The sequence below is a fragment of the Parambassis ranga genome, unplaced genomic scaffold, assembly GCF_900634625.1.
Source record: "Parambassis ranga unplaced genomic scaffold, fParRan2.1 scaffold_22_arrow_ctg1, whole genome shotgun sequence".
Classification (NCBI taxonomy): Eukaryota; Metazoa; Chordata; class Actinopteri; family Ambassidae; genus Parambassis; species Parambassis ranga.
The window spans coordinates 1,690,396-1,707,734 of record NW_021144778.1 but is presented as its reverse complement, the minus strand read 5'-3'; the positions used below and the strand labels follow the sequence as shown (position 1 = coordinate 1,707,734).

The 17,339-nt window shown below is 42.0% G+C and overlaps 1 protein-coding gene across 1 annotated transcript in view; it reads right to left on the bottom strand.

The window, feature by feature from the left end:
* Positions 1 to 13,288, bottom strand: part of LOC114430291 (uncharacterized) — an 87,530-nt gene extending 74,242 nt beyond the window's left edge. The window contains exons 1-6 of the mRNA XM_028398598.1: positions 13,009 to 13,288; positions 10,435 to 10,776; positions 9,711 to 10,046; positions 7,119 to 7,220; positions 1,999 to 2,076; positions 1,750 to 1,836 (exon numbers count right to left, since the gene is read on the bottom strand). Coding sequence (XP_028254399.1) covers positions 1,750 to 1,836; positions 1,999 to 2,076; positions 7,119 to 7,220; positions 9,711 to 10,046; positions 10,435 to 10,776; positions 13,009 to 13,072 — 1,009 coding nt within the window. The 5' untranslated portion in view covers positions 13,073 to 13,288. The remainder of the gene's footprint in view (positions 1 to 1,749; positions 1,837 to 1,998; positions 2,077 to 7,118; positions 7,221 to 9,710; positions 10,047 to 10,434; positions 10,777 to 13,008) is intronic.
* Positions 13,289 to 17,339: the final 4,051 nt, after the last annotated feature.

Sequence of the window (17,339 nt, the reverse complement as noted above, 5' to 3'; positions counted from 1 at the left end):
GCTGGTCGTCCCTCTCTACGTGCATGATGGCCGAAGCCACAGACCGCAGCTCGTCTTCAGGTGATTTGCATCCATGTGATTGGAGGCAAATCAGGGTGAGGTCTGAGAGAAAGGGGCGTGTGTTTAAATCTGGCTGACTCTCACTGAGTTTTCAAAACCTCCTACCCTACCTTTAAAATGATTTCTTTGATTATTTTATCCTGTTCAGATCCTTTGCAATGGAAATCAATAATATATATTTGGTGCCTGAGTACTTTTAATACTTTAAGTACATTTAAAAGTAAGTACTTAAAACTTTTACTTAAGTAGGATTGTTCTGCACTTCTACTTTTAAGTATATATTTTGCTGGGTATTTGTACTTTTACTTAAGTACCAAGCTTCAGTACTTCCTCCACCACTGGTATATATGTGTATTTGCCAAAGTCAAGGTTGGTGAAGGCCTGGGTGGTTGAGTTAATCCACACTCTCCACCTGGATTGCTATACTGCTAAAGTGGAAATTAAGTCTTGCAGTCAAGTCTCTTATGTTGTCATGAGGTCACAACACATATGAGTATAGTTTTGAGGCTTTGTTGAAGCTTCGACCCCTGATTCAATAAAAAGGTTCATTACTCCAGGCTTCAATGACACAGTGCTCGGGTAGGACATCTAGTGGTGAATAAGATGAATTGCGGTGTGTGTCATTGGTTCATGGATTGGTTGGGATTTGAATCGCCGTGCTCAGTCTCGTTCGACTACACTACATGGTTGAATGTTTCAGGCTGACACAATAATATACATATATTACATTTTCAGTTTGACTGCAGAAAATTACAGTACGATTTGAAGTAAATAAATCATAATTAGGGCTAATCAAAAATCAAGATTAATCCAATTCAAGTTTTTGACACAATTAAAGCATTTGCGGGGGCATACGAGGCTGGATGGTGGTGTAGGGGAGTCATTGTGGGTTTAGGAGCGAGAGGCACACACACAGAGAGTTTGTCTATCCAAGAGAAACGTGATAACATTTCTTCTACTAAAATGTACACAATGACAAATGCGATTAACTGCGTTTAACGCTATGGAATTCTTAGATATTAATAATAAAATAAATGTTGAAAGTTTGTATCTAATTAATATATTTAACTCATATCTAATCAATGTATCAGTGTATCTAATATATTTCACTAATTAATTAATATATTACTATATTGATATATCTACATTAAATAAGGGATGTCCTATCCCTGAACACACTCGATCACCAAGTGATTCACAACCCGAACCAATCACATGACTCGTATGCACTCAACTGCTTTGAACGTCACTGGGTGTCAGAGAAGCATCTTTATTGACAGTTCTCAGCTGCTGCTCAACATGCTTCACATGTCTTAATTAAACTTACCAACATCTCTGTGTTAGTACCTGCAACACTGCAAGACTTAAAGGTCCACTTCCATGGCTTAGCCACAGAAGGAACCAGGTGGCAAGAACATTTAACTCTAACTCTGGAAATTTCTAGAGGGCCTTTTAATAAAGAGAGTTAATTACAAACCAAAAACTGGGGCCTTCCAGTCTACAGGACCCCATACCTACATCAGATGTGTTTAAATTCAACATAACATGTTTCACTCATAATGTATTAAACACTAACATAGCATTGGCTCTGTAGTCATGGAAATAAAGGGTGTGACAGAGCTAGATGTTGGTCTGCAGAGCTCCATGCTTTTCATCTGTTTGCTCCATTGTGTTAGTGTTAACACTGACCTTTGACATTAAGCGTCACTCTTTTCTTCATCAGGATGCGTCCCCCACTGCTGTAGGCGGTGCAGGTGTAGATGTTGTTGTCTTCACCTGTGGGGTGTCTCAGGGTCAGACTGAAGTCTCCAGGTTTCATTGGGTCTTTATTCATCTTTGCTCTTTGTGTGTACAATGCATCCTGTTGTTCAGGTCGATCAGAGCCGTTCTCATGCACGTGAACCGTCTGGTTTTTACTGTCCATCCACTCCACTTTACCTTTTTTAGGCAGGCAGACTATGGTTTTGCAGGGCAGCAGGACAGAGTCGACATGTGAATCCACTTCCATGTAGTAATCTGAGGGACAACAAATAGCAACATGGGCAGTAAAGACATAGTAACTGCTCTGTAGTGCTTTCTATGTACCTAATGCACTTTTCTTTGCATTGATCCTTTCACATGCAGAATTCCCCCCATCTATTGTTGAAGGATTTCACTCAACATTGTATTCCAAGTTTACAATAACAGAGTGTGGATCTGAAATGATAAGCCGACCCAGAGCGGTGTGAAGATACAGCTTTTATACAGGTGGGGTAGTGGGTGTTTTCAAAGGCAGGGCTCAGGAAGACAACTTACAAAGAATGAAGGGAGCAAAAGAGTAGGTGAGGAAGAAACAATAACAGGAGAAGGAAGACCTTAGGGATATCCAGGGGCCGTATTCACAAAGATTCTTAGAAATCCCTTATCTTAGCCTAAAAAAAATGAGTAAGGACTAGCTTGAAAATGATTCAACATTCCCAGAGCGACTCTGAGGAAGGAGCAGACTAAAGGTTTTAAAGAGGTGTGGTTGGCCCAGTTGTTTTAGCAGATGTGATTGGTTGACAGAAAAACATGAGAATATGTTGCTAATACATAAGCAACATTAATTGGACAGTGACAGTGGCCGTATGCCCCTTAAATCACCTTTAAGATAACAGTCCTTACTAAGATTTGTAGTCTTCATATTCAACCACAGATTCCCGCTGTAGTTCTAATCTGTAACTTTTTATGAGTTCAGTGTCATTCACAGTTTGGAGAATGTTTCTCCTCTCTGTCACTCTGCCATGTTCTCCCTGTTCAAGGAACGATTAAACCCTCTATTAAGTCCTCCTCTCCTCTCTTGACAGTTTTTTACCTTAAGACAACTTTTATCTTTACTGGGATTTAGTCTCAATTATAAGGGAAGAATTTCAACACTAAGGGAAACTGTTAGCACTAAAAAGCCTTCTTTTTGAGTCACCTTCCGTGTTCCCTGTGTTCTTGTATGTTTTGGATTATTCTTTACTTGGGTTTTTCTTAGTTTGATTTAGTATTTAGAGTAGTGTTTTGTTTTTGAAATAAAACTTCACCTGGCATGCTGAATCCTGCCTGCACCTGAGTCCTCGTTCAACAACTCTCCCTGACACCCTCTGTTTTCCACAACAACACACTGAAAAAAGTGAACTCAGTGAGTTGTTGGATCAAATGTCCAATTTAATTATGTGTGTGCTCCTTGTTAATGCAACACAAACCAACTAAGTAAATTCAACACAACACTGTTGATTAAATCGCACAATCACCAATGTGATACCTATACCAGTTGTTGGCTGTGTGACATGCACAGTTCCCCTGATGACGTACACTCAAAAAGTGAACTCAGTGAGTTGTTGGATCAAATAAACGTAATTATGTCCAATTTCATTTTAGTGTTTTGTGTCTGGGTAGGTCTTTCCTGCCACCTAGTTCCCTCTATGACTATGCTCATGCTGAACCTCTAAGTCTTGCAGTCTGACAGGTATTAACAAACAGATGTTGGTAAATTTCATTAAGACATATGATGCACATTCTGAAATACTGTAAAGTCATGGTCTTCAAGTCTTATTCATCAGGGTGTTTTTATAGTCATGAGATTGATTTAATGCAACTGGGCTCAAAGTTTTTCTGTAGACATTTCGTCTTCTTTATTTCCGGCAGACTAGATGCCATATGGCATATTGCTGCCTCCCACAGGTCAGGTTTGGTAATGGCTCGATGTATGTACGTTCATTTCAGAGGGAGAGAACTCCTGTTGCTGTGATAAAATTCAAAACTGCTTTCACAATGTGTGGCTGGTTTTCAGATGGGTTTAACATGCCTCGCAGTGATGATCTGATAATTCCAGTGTCCAGTAGAGCATAAATAATTGCTCTCTCTGATCTTTATATAACCAACAGTCCATCAACACATGCTCAACTGTTTGGAATGTATTGCAGACTCTGCAAAGACCGTCTTCATGCTTCCCAATCTTTTGAAGATCCCATGCCAAACCACAATGACCTAATCTGAGTCTGGTCATAATTACAGCCTGTCTTCTTCCTTGACCAAGATAACATGGTTTTGTATTTACTTTGTTTTGAATAGAAATGTGGAATGTGGAATATTCTTTTATGACAGACCCCACTCACTCACACCCATACACACTGATAAATTAGGCTTCATTCTTAAGGCCATTTTGGCGCCCAGAGAAACCCCACTGACACTCAGCCTTCTCAGTTCTATACAGCATTATTAGTAATTCAATAATAAGATCTGGCCGGGCTCCCAGACTACCCTTCTCCAACACTTCTAGCACAATCAGAACATATAACCTCCTCCACCCATTTTAACGCCCAGCAGCAGTCAGCTCTGTTGTATAGACTGAAACCCCCTCAGACATTCGGATGAGCTTTACAATATCATACTGTGGTATGTAAAAAGCAAAGACAGCTGCACCACTCTTTGGGTCCTTAGCTCCATCAGTGTAAATCTGAAGGAACCCATTCCAACCAGTTTCAAGTCTGTGTCTCACCATGCTATTATATCCAGAGTTTTGATCAGTTTTAATGTTAAAATCAACTTCTGGAGCGGGCAGAAGCCATGCTGGTAAAACTGGCCAGAGGATCCAAGGAGCCACCCCCTCTCCATTTCTTGACCTTTTTATTCGTCCCACTCCCCACTCCCAGGTATCATGCATCTCTGATTTGTTGGATGTTTTCCTTCATAACCTTTCAGTTTAACTATATATTGCATTGCAAGTCTGTCCCTTCTCAAGAATAAAGGTGTTTCAGCCATCTCAACAAGTAAGGCTGGGATTGGAGTAGCACGGAGGGCCCCACAGCACACTCTGAGGGCTTTTGCCTGGACGACATCAAGTTTTTTCAGTGCTGACTCAGCTATCTGTGGACACTGCACATACACATATATTTCTAACAGCCCTCCTCACTGATGGTGCAAATCAATAAATCTCATAACTATTAGTGTTGGTAAGTTGGTAACTCTTTTTACTCTCGAACACTAAATTGAATGAATCTCTTTGTGAGTCATTTCGTTCCTTTTTACAGCAGGTGGTGCTGTTTCCTTCTTGTTGGCATTGTAGAAAAATGCAACGGTTCTCAGACACTAAATACTGAAGACAACATGGTTTGTTTCAGCTGACAAAAGTATAATGCACAACTACCACCAGCAATTCAAAGCATGTGAAAATACACACCACAATAAAGTGACTTCTGTCCTGCATCCTCCCTGCCATTGGTATTTTTAACAGTGCAACAGTGACAGGTAGCTGTCACATGACAAATGAACGAGAGACTGTACTGCTCCCCACACAGCCTGAGCTGTGAACAAGAATGATGACAAATCTGTGCAGCCTGTCACATGACAAATGAACGATGAACGAGAACAAAGAACAAATCTGTGAATCACTCACTGATATGACTCGCTGCTCCAGAGTCATGTAAAAGATTGGTGACGATATTGAACGAAACGTTTGTGGATGGATGGATGGACATTTATTTGGAATTTACTTAGTTGGTTTGTGTTGCTTTAACAAGTATACATTTTAAGTTACACTTATTAAATTGGTTTAGGTTTTAAAACCAAACACAAAATCCTAATTAAAGTGCACAAAATTACATTTATTTGATCCAACACCTCACTGAGTGCAGTTTTCGCAGGGTGCACATATCATTGTTTTCAAAAAACAGTCCGCTTACATTAACCTGCATAAATACGCTCCCAAGAGCCATCATAACTATGCCAAGCCTGTGGGCGGCAGTCTGGCTCTTTGTGTCAGAAGTTGTTCTAAAGTTGCTGAACCTGGAGACCTAACATGTCTCTGCTCCTCTACACAGTAAGAGGAGCTGTATTTGTAAATGCAAACATAAATGTGCTTACACCAACAGAAATGCAAACGCTACCATGCTTCCATTACTAGACTACAAAAAAGGTCTGCTGCAAACTCACTTTTTCTCTGTTTTTGTCTCCGTTTTCCTAAATCTCCATTTTTGCCTGAGTTTTTAAAAAGATTCGTTTTCAGAGGCGAAAAACTCTGGTTATGTGTAAATGAAAGGCACAAATGAAGGGGAAAGTCTGTTTTTACAGCTACCCGTGTATGACAACAACCTGGAGCTGAATGCCCAGAAGACAGTGGAGACTTTCAGAAAGTACCAGCTCCATCACCCCCCCTCACCCTGACAGACACCCCCATCTCCACAGTGGACTCCTTCCGCTTCCTGGGTACCACCATCACCCAGGACCTCAAGTGGGAGCTCACCATCAGCTCCCTCATCAAAAAGGCCCAGCAGAGGATGTACTTCCTGTGGCAGCTGAGGAAACTCAAGGTGCCAGCCAGGATGATGGTTCAGTTCTACACGGCCATCATTGAGTCCATCCTCACCTCCTCCATCACAGTGTGGTACGCTGGGGCCACTGCCAGGGACAAGCACAGACTGCAGCGTGTTGTGCGCTCTGCTGAGAAGGTGATCGGCTGCAGCCTGCCATCTATCCAAGACCTGTACGTCTCCAGGACTCTGAGGCGTGCAGGTCGGATCACAGCTGACCCTTCTCACCCTGGACATGGACTCTTTGAGCCACTCCCTCCAGGCAGGAGGTTACGGTCCATTCGGACCAGAACCTCACACCACAAGAACAGCTTCTTCCCCTCTGCTGTTGGACTGTTGAACTGTAAATAATTACACTGTTCCACTCGTTCATATAAGGGTCCATGTTTGCCAGTACAACCACCACTCATGTTCTGTTCTGTTCATTGTATGTCTGTTATGTCATGTCAATTTATAGCCTTACTTTTAGTTTACATTGTTTACCCATTTACTTGACCTTATCTTATCTTATTTACCTTATTTTTATCTTATTTCATGTTAATTATTATATGTTTTATGTATGCACCAATCACTAAGGCAAATTCCTAGTAATGTGAATCCTCTTTACTTACATGGCAATAAAACATGATTCTAATTCTGATTCTGGAAACGGGGTCTCCCTCAACTTAAAGAAATCCTCAATCTGACATTCCACATTCCAGGAGCCACCACATGTTAACCAGCTATAGTGTTAAAGAGACTCACCTGACTTGAAATAATGTCGAAAATAAAACAAGAGGCCACCAGAAACACCAAGAACAACGACCAGGAGAATGATGAGGACTTTGGCCCAGGTTGGCAAACTTTCTGTGGATGAACATGAAGAACAGGTCTGTACATGTGTAACAAGTAGGAGAAAGACCAAAGCAAACTCAACAGGTTGGATGGCCATCATGACTTTGACAATTTACACCATTGGTATGCAGACGAACTCCTCCTAGGGATTTGGCCCAATTGACTTGATATTTAGGGGATGTCACCTGAAGGACCTGCTGATCAAACGTTATCTAGGGCTGTAATCAACCAAAGAAAGTCTTGGTCGACTGAAACCCTCAAGTTTCGACCAAAAATCGACTAATAGGGGGGGCTATTTACATCATGTGCATCTGTGCAATATCACCGCTCTGGATTTCCGAAAAATACCCTCATCTAGTGATATCAGCACAAAACCTACTGTTATGTTATAATATTTACAGACACTATCACTTCTCTCTGTACATGTCCTGCACACAGAGTGACGCTGAACACAGGAGCGCAGCTTGACGTTTGGATGATGGGGAGACTTAACATGCAGCCTGGTCTGGGTGTATCTAAAGCATGCTGCCGCTGTTGTGAGCGGGTACGCCTAAAGTTATAAAACAATTTATTAGACTAAGACATTGAAATACGTCAAATGTTCATATGCTTAAAACGGATGGGGCAGCCTGCTTTATTGATCTGCAAGGGGAAATTCAACCGTTTTTCGGGTGTCTATTTTCATGAAACGCTGCCCCACTGCAGATGTCTCTGACATGGTAGAGGAGGACTGACTTAAATGACACGGTCAAAACTAAATAAATATTCAGAAATTAGCACTTGGTACATTCCTCCTGATAAAATTAACGGTACAAAAAGTCGACCAATCAGAATTTTGGTCGAACCAGAACGTGCCGACCAATAAATCGACCAGTGAACTGGGAGATTTCAGCCCTAAAGTTATCAAAAGCTTTTCTCTAAGTTAAAGATTGTGGCCTATGTGGCTCGCCACAAATCTGTTGATGTTTCATGATTTTGCCATGAAACTTCGAACAGCTCGACTCAACTTTGGCGTGCATCGTCTCAACGTCCTCAGTTTTTTTTTCATGTCATAACCGCCCATCCCTGAGCATGTGTGCATGCTGATGAGTCACCTGCAGAGCGCCACTTACAGGAAACCGGAAGTAACGAGCTGGTAATGTTCACAGAGGCGGGTGCAGACGTGCTCGTAGCAAGATAATACATTCGTATACACGTGGCCCTTCCACTGCAACACATGCCACACACACACACACATGCACACAGGCTTAAAAGACACTTCGCTGCTGACGGCAGAAACAGCACGGAACATAAACGTGGAGTTCGCTTTAGGGACCAATTCCTCTGTTTTCGTTTTGTTTTCAGCCGTAGCTTCCTAACAGGGAGGCTGTCATTGGTTGGTCATGTTCACATTAAGCGCACTGAGAGTTGGCTGAAGGAAAAACTCATGTGTTTGCACCAACATAGAACTGCAATTAATAGAAGCTGCTCTATGGACGATAAAACGACCTGTCTGCTCTGTCAGATCGCCAACACGTTCAAATCCTTCACGATCTTTTATCGTCAAATCGCACACTCCTAGTCCTTATACATATATCTGTATCATTCTGCGATCATTTGTTTCTGAATTCATCTCCTCTCAGGAGTAAGAGAAACAACATTACTAAGACAAATGAGGTTGAGTGTTAAAATGTTCTAGAAAGTTCATACATTTTAAAAAGTCTCAAAAAGATGTCTTTCGAGCACATCATGGATGTTTGTGTTGATGGTTTAAGTTTTCAAACTCAAAATTGACAAAAAACAGAATTTAAATCACAAGGTGTCAGTAATAGGTCTTTGTCTTTGAGACTTTCAAACAACCAGGTGAAGGTCTCATCATCATACACCCATCTCCGAAACACCCTGTAAATGTACCAAATTGCTGCAGCTGGAAAAGAACCCTTTTTCCAGCTTTCAGTCAATTTGATGGAATAAAACTTACTGTGCGACAAGGAAAAATGGTGACCGTACACTCGGAGGCGTGGTCAAGTTTAACACTGTGTGAATCTGTCCTAACACTAACTCTATTGGTGTTATATTAAAGGTCGGGTAGGAGATTTCATTCTGATGCACTTTCTGTTAAATCAGTGTAACTTCTCTTTACAATCCGATAGCAACCGATTAGTTTGGCAGTTTCACTTTAAAACGAAGAATATGAATCATCTGAAGCTATAAAACTCTAAAAACATCAGCCAATCCTCCGGGTGGACCCTGTAGGAGTATTGGCTGGTTGTCACTCTCTTCCTGCTCAGCACCAGAGAGGTACGTGCATGATGGCCGAAGGCACAGACTGGTTTGGAGGCGTGGCTTTGGGGTGAACTTGAGAGAAAGGGGCGTGTGTTTACTTTCAAAATCTGGCTGACTCTCTCTGAGTTTTCAAAATCTCCTACCCTACCTTAAACTCCTTAAATTGATTGAAAGAGAAAACAGACGATGTGATTTGTATCTACATCACTGACCACTGACTTCAGACCAATCTCTTACCTCTGACGTGAGTCAGCTGTATTTTCTCTCTCAGGATGTCTCCGGCCATGTGGACAATGCAGGTGTAGGTTCCACTGTCTCTGTTTGTGGGGTATTTCAGGGTGAGACTGAGGTCTCCGGTCTTCAGCAGGTCTTTGTTCATGGTTGTGCGTCCACGGTAAAGACCATCCGGTTTTTTAGTGTGCTCACTATTGTTTGTAAAAAAAAGCACCGTCATGAAGTTCAGATCAGAGCGAGTCCACTCAACTGTGGTGTCTTCAGGCAGACCAGCTTTTGTTTTGTAGGGCAGGACAACAGATTCCACCCCCTCCATCGACTTCACCTGAACCTGGTGGACTGAAAGGACAATGAACATGATATCAACCAGGAGTAGCAGCATTACCTGTCCGGCTTAACTTACGACCTTCAAATTATTCATTTCTTCTCCATCACTTGGAGCTGCAGGCCATGTCAGCCATCAAGCGCTGTGAGATTTTTAGGTTCTTAGTTTCAAAATGTACCACAAGAAATGGATTATTGGTGCATGTGTGCACATAGAAAAGATGTGACTGCAGAAGATTGCAAACGATGTGAAATCAATCATTTCTATTTTGGTGTGTGTGCTGACCTCTGATCTAGAGTGTCCTCAGAGTCAAAACAAATTTCCAACCTTTCCATTTGACCTGACATGACACCAGTGCTAGCTGACCTCTGACCTGTATCTAGTGCAAGGTGTGCTGCTGACCTTTGACCTGCAGGTATACATCTGTCACTTTCCGTTCTATTCTTCCATTGCTGATGCTGCAGGTGTAGACACCACTGTCTGATTGTTGGGGTTCTTTCAAAGTGAGACTTAGGTTTTCAGAGTCTAAAGCGTCCGGCTTCATGGATGTGCGTCCATGGTAACGGGGGTTTTGTCCTGTTATATCACCATTTTCATCTCGCCTGTGCACAAATTTGGGATCAAGATCATTCCGAGTCCACATCACCATTGGGTTGAAATCAGGGGCAACTTCTTGGCAGGGCAGCAGAACAGACTCTGCCCCCTCATACTCCTCCACCACAGCAGCCAGGGCATGCTGGGAAACTGTGAGGACAGACAAACAAACACAAATCAGATGCCTGATGTGGTTTTGGCCCAGGAGTCACATACTGTAGGTGACTACACATTACCTGCAGGGATCACAGAGATAAGTTTACTGACAGTCAGCCCAAACAACACATTTAAAGAAACAATAAATCACCTTAAAATATCTGTTTTATTACAGAGGAATAGGGCTGTTTTCTATTCTGATGGCCACAGATCATTACAGACAGTTCTATCATTCTTCTTCATGTTGGCACATTGGGGACTTGTCCACACACAGCAACAGCTTGAACTGAAAACTGAGTGTGACAGAACACTGCCATGTCTTAATTAGTTTGAGTGCTGCACGGCAACCAAACTCTTGTTCTTCACTCTGTATTTTCTTCTTTCTTTTCATTCTTCCGTACGTTTTTTGGTGCAGCATATCTTCAGCATGCATTGCCTGATTTCAGCCATTCGACTGTCCAAATCTTCCTCTCACAGAGGACATTCTGGGTCAACTTCAGTTTGTTTTTTCAAATATTAAGTAAATTATGCATCATTTCTAACACGGGAGTCTATGGGAGAGGACTGTAAGTCCCACTTGTTTTCATCCTTTGGCTGGGTGTGCCACTTATACTCAGGTGCGACTTATATATTAAAATATAGAATTAGTTAGCCTGTGTCCTGACGTCTCATCACAGATGTAATGGCAGCTGTTCTGTCCCTCTCCTGACGGTTCTCTTCTACCTCCAGCACACTTTGCATTCCGAGCATAGGTGACGCGCACGTTCATGGAACGTGTGCTTGCAGCTGAGCCTCAGACCTCACCTGGCAACAAGGAATTCAATTTTCTGATTGGTCGTTAGGCTAATTCCAGCAGCTATATGAGCGCACAGTAGAACTTGTTGAAATGCATGTGTCTCACTCTCAATGCCCTGCAGCCGTACCATTTAAGTTAAGAGGAATTCAAGAGGCAAGTTACGCTACAAACCTAGTGATTTAGGCTGGTGTGACTAATAGTCCGGTGCGACTTATATATGTTCTTTTTTTCTTCATTACACATTTTTTGGATGGTGTAACCTATAGTTACTTAAGTCACTCAAGGGATTAATAAAGTAAATCTAATCTAATCTAATCTAATCTAATCTAATCTAATCTAATCTAATCTAATCTAATCTAATCTAATGTGGTAACTAGTTCCTCATGCTTTCAGCTACAGAAACTGTATTGGGATTTGTTCAAATATGTTTGGTTTTTAAAATCATAATAAAAATTCATCATTGAAGGGTTAATGAAGTTTTAACAGGCAGCTTATCATGTAGCATGTGTTTACAGAATTACATGTTTATGTTTTAGGAGCATTATAAGAAATGTAAGTAAGTCACCAATGGGTCAAATAGTCAGAGTAAGCTTTTAAGGTGCATCATAACATCACTCTTATGGGAAAGTAATCACTCTCACAGGGGAAGTGTGGTGAACCCAGGTTTATGAACACATGGGATCTGCCCTGAGAGGAGCAACAGGAGTGTGACACACACCTGTGTCTCCAGTGTCATCAGACAGACAGGCAGGTGGACAGCCAGGGCTGTTACCATGGTGACAGGCTGACACACAGAGGCATACAAAGCAGCCATATTTGTAGTCTTTGTCAGACTTTAAGCATTGTATCTGTCATATTGATCATCCTTCAGCTGGATACTACTTTTCCACATTCAAATCACAGCCTGAGCTTCTTATAGTCTTATGGTTTTATTCATATGGTTTATTCACAGGCTGTTCTTTAAGCTCAGTGACTTCACACTGTTCTTGTCTTCAGCAGTTTGTCTCTCATATCTTTCTAATATTCAAATATTTTTAGTTTTATTACTGTGAGGCAATCAAACTCTTGTTCTTCCCCCTCTTTTCTTTTAAATAGCACCTTCATCTTTTGAATTCTTAACCGTGTTTCAGTGAATTAAATTCAGATTGCAGATTCTCCAGCAATTCAGAGCAAAGCTTCAGCTGCAGGAATCAAACTTTTTCTTCAGGAAATGCTTTTCTAGTTCCTCTTGTTTTCATGAATGAAGGAGTCCAGGTACAATGAGCAGCTAAAAAAACAATATTCTCACCTGGAACACCCTGTTTACATCATAATAGACGGAGTGCTAGGGGTTATTAAAGCCCAGGAGATGCAGTCATCAGTTTAAATGGATACAAACAAAAGAAATGTCAGACTAACATGATAATCAGAGCAGGTAGGAGATGGCTTACCTTGTACAAGGATCAGAAACACCATAAACATCTTTATGTGTTGATCTGCTTCAGTCCGGGACATCAGCAGCAGGTCCTGACTTGATCCTTCCGCCCACCTCTGCAATCTAACAGGAGTGAAACTATGAGGAAACTGAACGCCTCTCCTTTCCTCAGAAGTGATCTGGCAGGCTGGACTTCATTCCACAGATGTGTCACGCTGTGGGAGGACCAATCAGAGCTCTGCACAAAGTCAAGCTCAGGTTTATGGTCAACAGAACGGGACCCCCTACAGCAACAGTTGGAGAGTTCAAATTTCAGAGTTCATTTAATCAATTTCAACACGTTCAGAGTTAAATTGTGTCCAGTTGTGGAGTTGTTTGACAGAGTTGATGAAAATCACTGCCGAGGTGCAATTAAGCCCCGCCTCTGCCTCCGCCCCAGAATGGCTGACGTGCATGTGGGTGTCAAGTTTCATGCATGGGTGGTGTTAAGGGTAAAACACTAGGAAATATAATAAAAACATACTATATACTATATTATACTAAAAATACTCACATACTTTTATGTTCTTTTTTTGGTCAGCATTTATTTCACTGCTCCTCTAGGGAGGGGGGTGACTAGGGAGGAGTTGGGGTCGAACCACCAACCTTCCAGTTACTAGACAACCCTGCTTTACCACTGCACCACTGTTGTCCCCAAGAATAAGCAAAGGGGCAAGCAAAATTGAACTAGGCTTTTTTTGTCTGTACACAGCAAATTCAGAAGAGTTACATTTCTGGTGTCAAATTTAGGAGTTAGGAGTTAATTTAACTCTTAACAGAGTCAAATATTGTATGTTTTACTCTCTGAGCACTGATAGTTGGTGTTGAAATGTCAGAACGTGTGAGTGTCAGAATGACATGTATCAGATTAAAGAAAAGTATATTTACAACATACAGTGTAAATTAGATTCAACACTGAGAAAGTTAATGTCTAACACTATACACTAGAGTTGAGAAAAACTAACTGGTCAGTGCTGGAGAGTGTTGGAGTTTAACTCTGAGAATGGTGACTAATACCTAGCAGTATTAGTATAGCAATAGTAGCAGTATAGTACTGGTTCATATACATGTACTATATATATATGTTATAGTACTAGTAATATTAGTAGTATATAGTGACTAATAGTGACTAACCCAGTCTGTAAAGCCATTGGGGTTATAAAATATTTAAAATGCTGTAAAGGAAGTCAGATAATTAGACTGAAGACATGAATGGGTTAACAGTGGATAGAACAGGTCTGAGTGCAGAGTCACCCAGCTGTCAGACCGGTTCTGACACTTCCTTCATATTTCACTGATCATGAGACCTGAGGGCTGATTGTAAAGAAAAACACCAGAAGTTACACAACTTGTTGTGAAGCATCAGTTACAGTGTGACTCTGACCTGTGTTGTTGTGTTGAGCAGATGGAAATGCACTGTGCTGCTTCAGACATGACTTTCATCTGTCAGCTTTGCATCACATGCTACATGACTGCAAACACTTTGTGCACTTCTTATGTCTGTGTCTGTGTTTTTACAGCAGCAGTGACATCATGAGCAGAGCAGCTCCACCTCTGCAATGTGGCCGGAGTGATGTCAGAACCAGACTGACTGAAAGATTGACCATATTTTCTGGATTATAGGGCGCACCGAGTACAAGTCCACCGGACTATGACTAATAGTGCACCAACCTCTTGAATTCCTCTTAACTTAAATGGTGCGGCTGCAGGGCACTGAGAGTGAGACATTTCAACAAGTCCTCACTGAGAAATGATGAGCTTCACCGCACAGAAACTCCTATGAATATACTGCAAATGAGTAAAAGGCGACTACTGTGCGCTCATATAGCTGTCTGGACTTAGCGACCTATTGACCAATCGGAAAATAGAATTCCTTGTTGCCAGGTGAGGTCTGAGGCTCAGCTGCAAGCACACGTTCCATGAATGCTCGGAGCTCAAAGTGTGGACAAGCTAGAGAACCGTCAGGAGAGGGACAGAACAGCTGCCATTACATCTGTGATGAGACCTACTCAGTGGCCGCCGTCATCTATTTTGTGTCGAGTTGCAGCTTGAAATCTTAACAACATTAAAGAAAAATCATTATAGAAAACAAGTATTTACAAAGAACAGGACACTCCTTTGAGGACAACAATGTCCACATCCTAGACAGAGAGGAAAGGTGGTTTGAAAGAGGAGTCAAGGAAGCATCTATGTGAAGCTGGAAGAACCTTCCCTTAACAGAGGTGGAGGCCTCAGACATCATCTTTCTACCACATACAATGCAGTGATTCCATCCATTCCAGGAAGTCTGCACAGACTCACAGCAAGAACAAAGGGCTGTCCACCAGTCCCCCTCCAGTCTCATAGTCGTTAGCCCAGGGGTGGGCAATTCTTTTTTTGCGAGGGCCACATAGACTTCCATTAGAAAAGCAAAGGGCCACATTTCTTTCATAAATAATAATATGAATTGAATTGGAGCTCACTGGCACAGTGTCTACCTTTATAAATATGCTCTTGTTACATTTTCATCACTGTAAGCAGTGTGTGGGGGCATCTCGGTGTCACATCGGTCGGAGAGTTGGTCATTGGGGTTTATAAAGGTTAAATATACACCTGCATGCTCATCTATGACAGTTTTAAAGCTACAAGAAGCATTTTGAATGGATTCAGTTAAATCTTAATTCCCTCAGTTAGTCCTGGGTGATAAGATGAATAAATACATGCTGACTTGAACCCTGCCTGGACCTTCCCCCACCTCAGCTCCATACATTACAGGCCAGTAGAATGAGTTTGCTCAGACAGACCTGTCCTTTCTCCTGTTTCCTGGATGACTCACCAAACTGAAATGAAAGTTCTTACTTTAATTTGAGCCTAGTTTAGTTCTAATCTAAGGAATGAATTACACAAACATCTGAAGCTGAAGGTTTTTATTTCACTATATGAACTCAACACTGACCTCATGTGTCCGCCTGTTCTTCTTCTGTAAAATGACATGTTCTGGTGAAATAAAGGTTCAAATAAATAATGTGATTTAACCACATAATAGCATATAAAACTATAATCAGATATATGGAACTACTAAAGTTACACCAAGGTAACTAACTGATTAATAAATGGCTGCGTGATGTTCCATTATCAAGAACGTTGGCCGTCTTCTCTGTGAACATATCCGCCGGTCCGGGTTTTCCTTCAACAGTCATGGTGCATTGAAAGGAGGAGCGGGCGGATCAGCTGCTCTCGGTGTGTGCGCGTGCATGTGCGCTTATGTGTGTGAACGCGGACGGGAGGAGAGAGAGAGAGAGTTGCGCAGAGTTGAATGAATGGAAAGATAGATATATTATAAAATGGCATTGGCGGAAAAACACCACAGAATCAGTGTGTGGCGGAGGGAGTTGATGATGTGAACCGGTTTGTGTGTTTACTGCTCTCTCCTCTGTCCTCTGTGTGTGTCCAGGTCCACTCTGAGTGTTGCTGCTTGTATGTTGAAACACACTCCGCACAGAGCAGCAGATGATGTGAAGATATTTTTACAGAAGAAAACCATTAGAGTTCAAACTAGTTTTAACAACGATCAGATCCCAAAGCTCTGAAAGTTGGACAAGGTCTGAGCTTTTTAAGAGCAGATGTCGGCTGCAGCTCCGCGGAAACATCTGAATGCGCCGTGGCGTTTCTTCACGCTTTACCGTACATTTCAGCATAGTCGCGCAGCATTTTTAAAGTGTACACAGCGCGTCTCTCCAAAGAGTAGATGGGATAAAACAGTGCTGCAGCTTAGAAGAAACGAGGGTGGGAAAAACGTTAGCGGTGATGCCGTGCTGACAGCTGACTCTTGCTGCCTTCTTCTTTTCTTTCTTTCTTCTTTTTCTTCTTCTATTGTGCGCACGGTCCGCGGGCCGTACTTTGCCCAGGTCTGCGTTAGCCAGTCGTTAGACACACCTGGCCCAGGCAGCCAGAACATCACAGGTAAGGATGGACACATTTAGTGCTATTGTTTGTTTGACCCAGACCCACTGAGGTCCTCCTCCACATATAAAGCATGTTTCCCACCAACAGGTAGAACTGATGAAGCTGCTTGGAGGAGCAGAGAAACGTCTTCAAGAAAACTCTACAAGTCCAGACGCCTTGCTTCAGTGGTCTCTATGAACATGACCTGGATGACATGTAAACATACAGTGTGCTCTTTGTAATCTGTATTCTGGCTCTAAAACAAGTGCCCCTTGTGAGGTGTGAAGTCACAATCTTCAGATGATGAGACTGACTCGCTGCCTACTGCACTAATGAGGCTCAGAAAGAGGTGAAACATGGTCTTTTCTCTTTTTCTTCTTTAAA